The sequence below is a fragment of the Nicotiana tabacum genome, chromosome 17 (genome assembly GCF_000715075.1).
Source record: "Nicotiana tabacum cultivar K326 chromosome 17, ASM71507v2, whole genome shotgun sequence".
Lineage (NCBI taxonomy): Eukaryota > Viridiplantae > Streptophyta > Magnoliopsida > Solanales > Solanaceae > Nicotiana > Nicotiana tabacum.
Window position 1 is genome coordinate 104,663,782 of NC_134096.1, and position 10,301 is coordinate 104,674,082.

The following is a 10,301-nucleotide window of genomic DNA, read 5'->3' on the forward strand; positions in this document are numbered from 1 at the left end:
AATCCAAAATGAATCATTTACAGATAGCTTACCAACTAAGGCAATTTCTCTCATCCAATCTGAACAACATCTTCCTACCTAGCACCACCTACTGGTTTTCAATACAAGTATTTCCTGACTCATAGCCATCTTCATTCTTGACTGTTTTTTTAATTTCTTTTTCCATATGTATAATTTATTGCCATCTTCCAGTTTTAAGTTGTAATATAAGTAGGTTATCTACCTTTGCACGTTTCTCCTTCCCTTTAGCCTGCCGGGTCAAATTATTTGTATTTTTGTATTATCATGATGTAGAAGAAACAACAAGTAAGCCCAAATGACTGTCATTATATGTTTGTTTCATCGTCATTACTTGTGAAATTCTCATTAGTAGTGATAACTTATATTAATAGGGTCAATTGGAGTTGTACCCCTCTGGCAAGCAACAAAATCTGATCGGCTCCTACTACTTTGAAATACTTGATCCAGGTGTAAATTTTTAATAAGTATTTTTTTTACTTCTTTGTTTTATCTCTTGGCATGCCTTCTTTGATGCAATCTTGCCTTTGACGGCATGAATTGTTCAACTGTTTACTGCATTAATGTATTAATGTAACTAAAATCTCTCCATCCGTGTGAGATTTGTATTGTCGACCCCAAGTCCGAATAACATAGAAGCCTCTCATAGGTTGACGATCAACATAAAAATAGTTATAATATCATGAAGCTTCAATATTGGAATTATGCTCTTTCAGCTACACGTTCAGCTCCTAGACTGTATTGTTGAATGGGCAAAAGGTTCAGTACAGATAAAGTGGAGATAGACTATTCATATAATTGTCCCAACTATTTTGGGTTTGAATGTTACCAAAATAAGTTTAAGTTGTGACAATGCAGGCTTTTGTTAGCAGTACCAGCTGACGTACAACATATAAGTCCTCATAACGAGGCCTAATATGGTAACCTAAAAATTACAAAAACAAATGCTCTAACCATTAGATTGCACTGATTGTGTACAGCTTAATGTATGTAGCTTAAATCCTACTAAAATCACCTAAAAGTCATCGTTGTTATTGAGACATTTCAAATTCAAATTTCAACGCCATTGGCTATAAGTCAAGCATATAATGGTGGGTTGACTGACGGGGTCAACTAATGGAACATAAATATAGTATACTACTCCCTCGGTCCACTTTAAGTTATTTTTGGGCTCTTTTCATACATATTAAGTTTATCTTTTAATATTAATTATCAATAAAATTGACCATATTAACCTTAATTTACTCGTTGAAAATATAACAAACTACTCCTAGGCTCTTTTACTTCATCGTCAACTTTTAAAAAAAGAAGTTAATTCCTTCCTTATAACTGAAAAGATTACTAAATATTATGGACCACAAAACAAAAATAAAAAAATCAACTAAAGCGGACACGAGGGAGTACCTAATTTTCTTTCTACTTTCGAGGAAATACGATCTAGGCACCTTTGCTCCAGAACTCTGTCTCCTACTTAAAATAATGCAAAATTCAAAGCTAACTCTTTTATCTTTTCTGACTACGCCAAGTTGAAAAATGTTAAAAAGTCAAAAGAATTGCAGGCGGATCTGCTATTTTAGTTCTATGGTTTCGCAAGTTATAAATTCATATTTACTATTTATTATAATTTTAATAATTTTTTATATATAAATTTATGTGTCGAAACTATTGGGTTCAGTTCAACCCAAACCTGTCAAGTGTCAACTAACACTACCATAATACATCCATTGGCATCTTTACCATCCTTACCAGCATTTTCCCACCAGTAACTTTCTTCAAAAATCTCAAGCCATTTCTCAGCTAGTATTGTGTTTAAACACAGATGATTTTTCAAGAAAGTAGAATCTTTGAGTTAGTTTTAGGCATATTAGTGTTAAATATTTTGTGGGTGGGGGCTAAATCCCAGTGTAGTGATGATTGTGATGCATTAGCTTCTTATTATCTATGGAATGGTGCAAACCTTACTTTCATATCTTCTTCTTTTTCTACCACCATAAAAAATATTCTTAGTTATAATCCTCAGATAACCAAACCAGATACTATTCAATTCCAAAGCAGAGTTAATGTTCCCTTCTCATGTGGCTGTGTAAATGGGGAATTCATGGGCCATCAGTTTGATTTGCAGGTCAAGACTAGTACTACTTATCCGAGAATTGTCCGATTTTATTTTTCGAACCTTACAACAGTTGAAATGTTGCAGAAGTCCAACAGTTATGATCCTAACAATGTTCCTGCAAATTCTATAGTAAATGTTACTGTGAACTGCTCTTGTGGAAATAGTCAGGTGTCAAAAGACTATGGTCTATTCATAACTTATCCGTTTCGCCCTAATGAGACGTTTGCTACAATAGCCAATGATTTTAAGCTACCACAGAAATTGTTGGAGGACTACAATCCTGAAGCAAATTTCAGCAGAGGGACTGGTCTGGTTTTCATTCCTGGAAAAGGTAATTAATCTCTATTAAGGTATCTATATTCCTATTGTTAGCATCTTTTAAGACTGACTAGTCGAATTAGGATGAGTTGTTACAGAAATCTCAGCAGAAGCATTAAATTTCATTGTATACTATAAAGGGAAGAGCAACTTTTGCAAATTGTATTTACAAACAGTTGTAGTGAGTTTCCTGATGATTTGACATGTATGACAAATTAGTACTATAAAACTTGGGAATTTCACTTGAATATCTGTTACATGCTGAGTGTTTGCTGATCTTGTGGTTTCTTTCTCTTAAATCTCTATTTCTGAAATGTATTGCAGATCAAAATGGAACTTATCCACCATTAAGGACTTCTACAAGGTTTACTCCAACCCCAATGAGCTTTTGATTTTTGTTTCAATGCTATAATATTGGTAGCTAATTATGGTTTCTTGCTTTTCACAGTACAACAGGTTAGCCCTATTTTAGTGCTCTCGTGACATCTTTTTCAGCTTATCAAGTCTGAGGTATCAGAAAAGCTGTGAACGTGATTGTAATCTACTAAGAACTGCGTTATTGACAGGAATCTCGGGTGGAGCGATAGCTGGCATATTGGTTGCAGCGGTTTTTGTTGTAGCCCTTTTAGCGGTTTGCTTGTATCTTTTCTTAATTAGAGGCAGGAAAACGGAGGACGAATCATTTCTTCACATGGCACCTTACAAACATAGTAGTAATGAGCACGTTCATGGTAATTTTTTATGGTTATGAATCTCCTGATGTATACTTATTTACCCATCAAACTGTTGGTGAGAGTTTCTGTTGTTTCTTGCTTCTCATTTCTCTTGATTTTGGCATGAGGAATCAGCATCAGCATGACTTATTTGTTAAAGATTTTACTCCATTTTCCATTTGTTAAAAAATATAAGCTTCCTGCAATTTATAGATCCTGGTTAATGATGAAAGTATGTCTACTAACTGTTCTCCGGAAGTAATGTGTAGTTCATCCTTAGAATAAATTTATAACTAGCTAAAAACCTTGAAATTTTCCTTATATGACTCAGGTCATGCAAATTTAGAGAATTCTTCAGAACAAGGTTCTCTTAATAAGGATGCTTCTCCAGAGCCCCCAAGGATCACTGTGGATAAATCAGTGGAATTTTCATATGAAGAACTAGCTAACGCCAGCAACAACTTCAGCACAGCCTACAAGATTGGTCAAGGTGGTTTTGCATCTGTTTACTATGCAGAGTTAAGAGGCGAGGTTCGTTGTTATTCTTCTTTGATTGAAATGATTAGCAATTACTTATTTGGATACTCAGATTGATCATCAACTTTGTCGGAGCTGCTTTGTTATGTCACTATCGTCTCATTCACATAAGTGTTGGTTCAAAAGCAAAAGTTACGCTTATTTCTTATTCCGCAGGCATTTCTTCTTTTTCCTGGTTAAATTTTCTAAGATGAGCATGCAGAACAAACAATTCCACAATTGTAAAGGAATCTAAATACGTGTCATAATTGCATCCTGTTGTCTACATTAGAGGTCGTCTAATTCATTGAAAGAACCACTCGAAGTTTAAAAAATAGTATTGTTTGGTTTTGTATTTCATGCTGCTAGCCTGCTAATGTACTTTATCTCAATAATATGCAGAAAGCTGCAATCAAGAAGATGGAAATGCAAGCAACAAAAGAGTTCCTTGCTGAATTGAAGGTTTTGACCCACGTTCATCACTTGAACTTGGTAAATACGTACCTCTAACCTACGAACTTCATCAATCTACTAATGCAATTTTCAAAAATTTGGTGAACATTTCCTTTTTCGACCGATGAACTTCCTTTCCAGGATTTTGCATTGCTCAATATTTCCAATCCATTTAGTCTAAGTTGCTCCGACACGGTAGTTTAGGTGCCGCACCTGTGTTGACAAGACACTAGTATGGGTGTGAAAATGGGATCCGTACCGGATCTGGTCAAACAATTTTGGGTATTTTGACAACGACGGACGGAAAATTTCGAGACGAGATACAATTTGATTCCCGAAATAAGAACCAAAACTAGGGAAATTTTGAAGAAAATAGCATACCTTATCTAGGAAATCAATCATTTCCAAGCTATACGTAAGTATTCCATAAAATTCTCATAATTTAGAGATATTTTTATATTTTATTTTCTTGAATTATTTTTAGACGGATCCCCGCACCCGTATCCGTACTAGAATCCATATCCCCGAATCTTAGAATTTACATCTTGAAGGATCCGACCTCGATATCCGCACCCGTGTCGGATACCCGCACCCATGTCCGAGCAACTTAGCATTTAGTGGTTTGAGCCATTTAGCTTGCCAATGTGATATTTTCCTTGTGAAAGTCAGGATTGTTTTTATTATGAGAAATTCAGGATTGGTGATTTAGTTCTGCTGTTTAACCTAAAACATCATAGAGGACATGAGGTAATATTTCACATGTTGAAACCATTGCAGGTACGTTTGATAGGATATTGTGTTGAAGGATCTTTGTGCTTAGTCTACGAATACGTTGACAATGGAAACCTAAGCCAACACTTGCGTGGTTTAGGTAAGTTCGGTTCTTCTCAATTCTCATAATTTTTTTTTTTTTATGTCTAATCAAATTTTCGAATCTCTCACAGTTCCATATTGATTATGTACTTATTCAGTTCCAGGTAGGACACCATTGCCATGGTCTACCAGGGTGCAAATTGCTCTGGATTCAGCTAGAGGCCTCGAGTATATCCATGAACACACTGTTCCTGTATATATCCATCGCGACATTAAATCAGCCAACATTTTGATCGATAAAAACTTCCGTGCAAAGGTATAAAAGTTCCAGTACTAGATCTATGGAATCGAAAACGTCGTGTACTAATTCATTTGAAAATAATCTTTTGCCTTTCAGGTTGCTGACTTTGGACTTACAAAACTGATAGAAACTGAAGGTTCTATGCACACTCGTCTTGTTGGTACTTTTGGTTACATGGCCCCTGAGTAAGAATTTATTTCCTTGTGATATTAGTATTTATTCTGGATGCTTGTGCATAAGCTGCTGATAAAAGCATCAATCTGCTAAAGTAATCTGTAATATCATGAGAGTATCATGATAGATTTGTGTTAGATATTTGTGAACAAGAATGTTTATTCTCATTATTTAGGTCCATATTAAAATGCAATAGAGTGATTTATTTACTAATGGATTTTTAGTTGGGGTGAATCAAGGGTAAAAGCGATAGCTTTGTAGGTTTACATCCTTTTCTGCATCTTACAACATGTCCAAAAGATTGGTTAATAATCAATCTAGTTGGATCATAAGAAGAGGAGCTCAGTGAATTTTGAATGAATGTTCATTTGAGGCTTTCCCATCTTATGCTAATAACTCTCAATGTAAGGAATTAATAGTAAAAAACTGCAGTTTTAAGCATCATTTCAGTCCTGTAGAAAATGGTTTCAGATTTCCTAATTGAATTATGTGTGCAGGTATGGTCAGTTTGGTGAGGTTTCTCCCAAAACTGATGTATATGCTTTCGGAGTTGTGCTTTATGAATTAATATCTGCTAAACAAGCTATTATCAGGGCTAGTGAAATTGCTACTGAATCGAAGGGGCTCGTTACAATGGTACCTTAAACCATTTCTTAACTCACCAATTAATTATCAACTCTAAACCACTAAAAGATTCCAAAACTTAACTGTTAATTGGCAACATCTTGCAGTTTGAGGATGTGCTTAAAGAGATTGATCCTAGAGAAGGAATATGCAAATTGGTAGATCCAAAACTTGGTGATGATTATCCCCTGGATTCAGTCTGGAAGGTAAGAAATAATGGGATTCGTCAAATAATTTGTCCAAATATAGCAGAATGAAGATGAAAGATTTATATAGCCGACCACAACGTGTACTTAGTGAATTGATTGATTAATGTTAAGGGAAAAGCAGGCTCTTTATTGAAAGTAATTAGTTTTCTTTCACTTGCAGGTGGCTCTTCTTGCCAAGGCTTGCACACATGAAAATCCTCAATTGAGACCAAGTATGAGATCAATAGTAGTAGCTTTAATGACAATATCATCCTCAACTGCAGATTGGAATATAGCTGCATTTTATGAGAACCAGGGCCTTGCCCATCTCATGTCAGGAAGGTAACAAATTCCAATTGGAATTATTGTGTTACTCTTGACAAGGAAATTTACACAAGTAACACTTGTACATTTGTTTACATCAACCATATGAACAAACTATACGTACTTTTGCTATACTGTAAAATAGGGAGACCCTATATATCTCTCTTTCTCTGTCTCCTCTTTTAGTGTTTTCCTTTTTGGTTTTTCTTTGGAGAATTTTGGGGGGGATATTTTGCTCCTCTATTATGTCATTTTATGAACAAAGACAAGGGCATAAATGTTTTTTAGTAGCTGTCAAAATTTCCAGCTCTCCATGTCTTTATAAAGGAAAGATGACAAATACACAGTGTAAAGCAGGATATTTTCAAATTTCATTTTGTCATTACTATTGTATTACCATCTTTAGTAGTAATTGGAAAGTAAACTGAATTTAATTATGAAAAAAAGGAAAAAACATTTACTCGATATTATAAGTGTAAAACCCTTTAGTGTGAATTGAATTACTCAAATAACCTTCAAAAGCTGAATGACCATTTCACCCTTAAGCTAAATACTACTCCTACAATATTATTGCACCATATAGTAAATTTACCTTCTATTAAATAAGTAAGTTTGTAGGGGAATCTTTAAAGAACTTATCATGATGCCATATCTTAAATCTTTTTATTTTTCAAACTTAAACCTTTTGAGTTTCATACGTGTATCAACGTAAGATATTGATGAGTCGTTAATTTCCTAAGTTGGAGAACTAAATACTATAAAAGTAATAAATTTCATCCGACTATTGCATTATTGGTAGCCACTGAACTCCAAAGGATATCAGTCATTTGTATCTGAATAATCATTATTTATTGATATATTCAATGCAATTAAAAACAATTGCCGTTGCCAAAATGATAGGACTTCCACATTTTTTTTTTCTGAATTCTCATATCCCTTGTCATACTTCAAATTTTCAGATGTTCTACACCTCTAAAGAAGTTTAGTTTTCATGTGTTTAGTTGTGCTAGATGAGATATTTGGTGTAACAATCCTTAATGGTACAAGAATTATTAGTAGAAGCTTTGACAACAATGATTTACATGCAGAAATTATGATCGGCAATGTGCAAGCAAGCATGTCTCTCTCATAATTCAACTTTCAATAATGAAGTTGAATAGGCTCACCATTCATGACCTTGTATTTTTCCTCTTAAAAATTTGTGTTACTCATCACGTACATATTTTAATGTTATTTGTAGTATTTTATGCACTGATTAACAAGGGATACACGTGCAACGCAGTGTCTACAAACTAGTTAGTCAATAAGCAGCACGAAGAAATACTGCACTAATTTTCAATTCTTTTGATTTTTCTTATTGCACTAATTTTTACCATAAGTATAATATGGATATGAATTTTAGATCAGGGGACGAATGTCGTACTTGAGCAATAGATACAAATGTATACCGACTTCAGATTTCGAATCTCTCTTTTTTAAATATCTGAAAGGAAATCTGTAAGGCCAATAAAAAAATAGAAATGACATCAGGTAGCCACTTTAAGGACTGATATTTACGAATTAGCCCGTGCGTCCTAAATTTCAGTTTTTCAGTTCAATTTTTTCAGGATATCCTAAAGTTAAAATTTTTAGTTTAAAATTTCAGGACAAAAATAAATAATGACTAATCCCTAAATGATATCCCTGAAAATGGCTATTTGTGCACTTGCCCCCAATAAAAACTACACAGTTAATTGTTTGCTTTTCCCTTCATAGTGATTCTGAGATGCCCATTTCTTATGTATTCGCTGGGACCTTGTCCTGTCCCAACTAATGCTATCTATTCCACCTTTATGTCTCCATTCCCTGTGGGCCTTTGCATTTCAATTCTGTATTACTATCACGTAAATTGATAAAATTTTCTTAATTACCAACTAACCTCCCCATCCAATTAATTACTAAAAAATATCTCTTTCCAATTCAAACTGTTTTCACTTTGCTTTTCCGAGAGTTGTTACTCCCTCCGATCCACTTTAAGTGATTTTTTGCCTTTTTTTTTGTAGTTCAAAATATTTAATTTTTTCAAATATTAAGAAAGAATTAACTTCTTTTTTCCAAAGTTGTCATTGGAGTAGAGAATCTAGGAGTATTTGTTGTATTTTCAATAAAAAAAATTAAGGTTAATTTGGTCAATTTCATTGTTATTAATACTAAAACAACAAAAAAATCACTTAAAGTGGACCGGAATGAGTATCTCCTAATTTGTTAACAATTCTTTAAGAAATGTTTATAAATATTTTGAAACGAAAAAGTATATTGATGTATCATTTCATCTAATTTGTAAAATGACAAAATTAATTTTGAGACTCATAGAGAGCGAGAATCATGTGTTAGTCGATTATAAAACATATGATGAATAAAAACTTAGATATAGAAATTAGGGGTGTATATAGGTCGGGTTGATTCGGATTTTTCAATTATCAAACCAAACCAATGGTGTCGGGTTTTTAAATTTATAAACCAAACCAAACCAACAAAGTCGGGTTTTTTATCTTGATTTTTCTCGGGTTTTCGGGTTTTTTTCCGGTAAAGTTTTCATAACATAAAATATATAACTTGTGCTCCAAATATTTCTTAAGTCCTAGTAAAATACAACTATATAATGTATTTTTCAAGAAACTAATACAATAATATGAGATAAGCCATAGTATTATACTAAAATATTTAATAACAAAGATAAAATAATAAAATTATATAAAACAAATATTGCTAATTAATAAGCCATAATGAAAATTAACATAATCTAAAAATACTATATAGGTCATGCTAAAATAAGTATAGCTAATAAGTACTAATATTAATTACATAACTAAGCACTAAAGAAAAAGATAAACTAAGTTATGCATTTTTATTATAAACCAACGTAAAACTAAAAAAATAAACCAACACTATCGTCATTCCTAGTATTGAATTGAATTTCTTTTGTTAGTATTAGTATTGATTTGATCTTTGTTTGAGTTACTACATTTATGAGCTTTAAAATTTATTTATCATTCAAGAATGTTAAGTCTAAACTTGAAATAATACGTTAAAAGATAAAACTGGAAAAATATTTAAGAAAATATTTATAAATTAAATTACAATGAATATTTATATGTATAAATATTTTTAAAAATTATATAAATGTATTATCGGGTTGGTTTGGTTTCGGTTTTAACTTTTTTAGTTAAAACCAAACCAAACTAATTATGGTCGGGTTTTATTTTTCAATACCAAACCATATCGAGTTTTTTTTCCCGATTTGATTCGAATTATCGATTTGGTGCGATTTATCGGTTCTTTTTGTACACCCGTAATAGAAAATATTATATCATATTCACCGATAGAAAAGGAAGGAATAAGAAAGAAAAAAGATCCAGTACAAGAGGAATACTACTTTTTGGATGCTTAGAGACTAGAGTAGTTAAAAGTTCAACCTTTCTTATCCCTCAAGCTGTCTCTTCAAGAATGATTTTCTTTATTTAAAAAAATCCTATAATTGAAAAAGGTTCTTTAATTCCATTATTTATGAGAGAAAGGGTAGGCAATACAGAAGGATTAAGTTGGAGTTGTCCAACATTGATAGTCTCTTTTCCCTTTTTCCTCTCTGAATATTTTTTCACAAAATGCAAAAAATTATAATTAAATTTAGAAAGCAGTGGAAACATGATGCTAAAGACCATAATGATTTTGCTGACCATGCTTGTTGCTTAATCCCCAATTTCCCA

General features: G+C 32.8%; 1 protein-coding gene across 1 annotated transcript; it reads left to right on the plus strand.

Annotated features, from left to right (window-relative positions):
- The first annotated feature begins 1,529 nt into the window (after positions 1 to 1,529).
- Positions 1,530 to 6,732, plus strand: LOC107783515 (lysM domain receptor-like kinase 3). The gene is made up of 12 exons (XM_016604491.2): positions 1,530 to 2,462; positions 2,774 to 2,813; positions 2,898 to 2,905; positions 3,016 to 3,180; positions 3,494 to 3,693; positions 4,081 to 4,170; positions 4,909 to 5,002; positions 5,103 to 5,260; positions 5,342 to 5,430; positions 5,917 to 6,055; positions 6,151 to 6,249; positions 6,413 to 6,732. Exons 1-12 carry the CDS (start codon positions 1,838 to 1,840, stop codon positions 6,575 to 6,577), a joined length of 1,872 nt encoding a protein of 623 aa, XP_016459977.1. The 5' UTR covers positions 1,530 to 1,837; the 3' UTR covers positions 6,578 to 6,732.
- Positions 6,733 to 10,301: the final 3,569 nt, after the last annotated feature.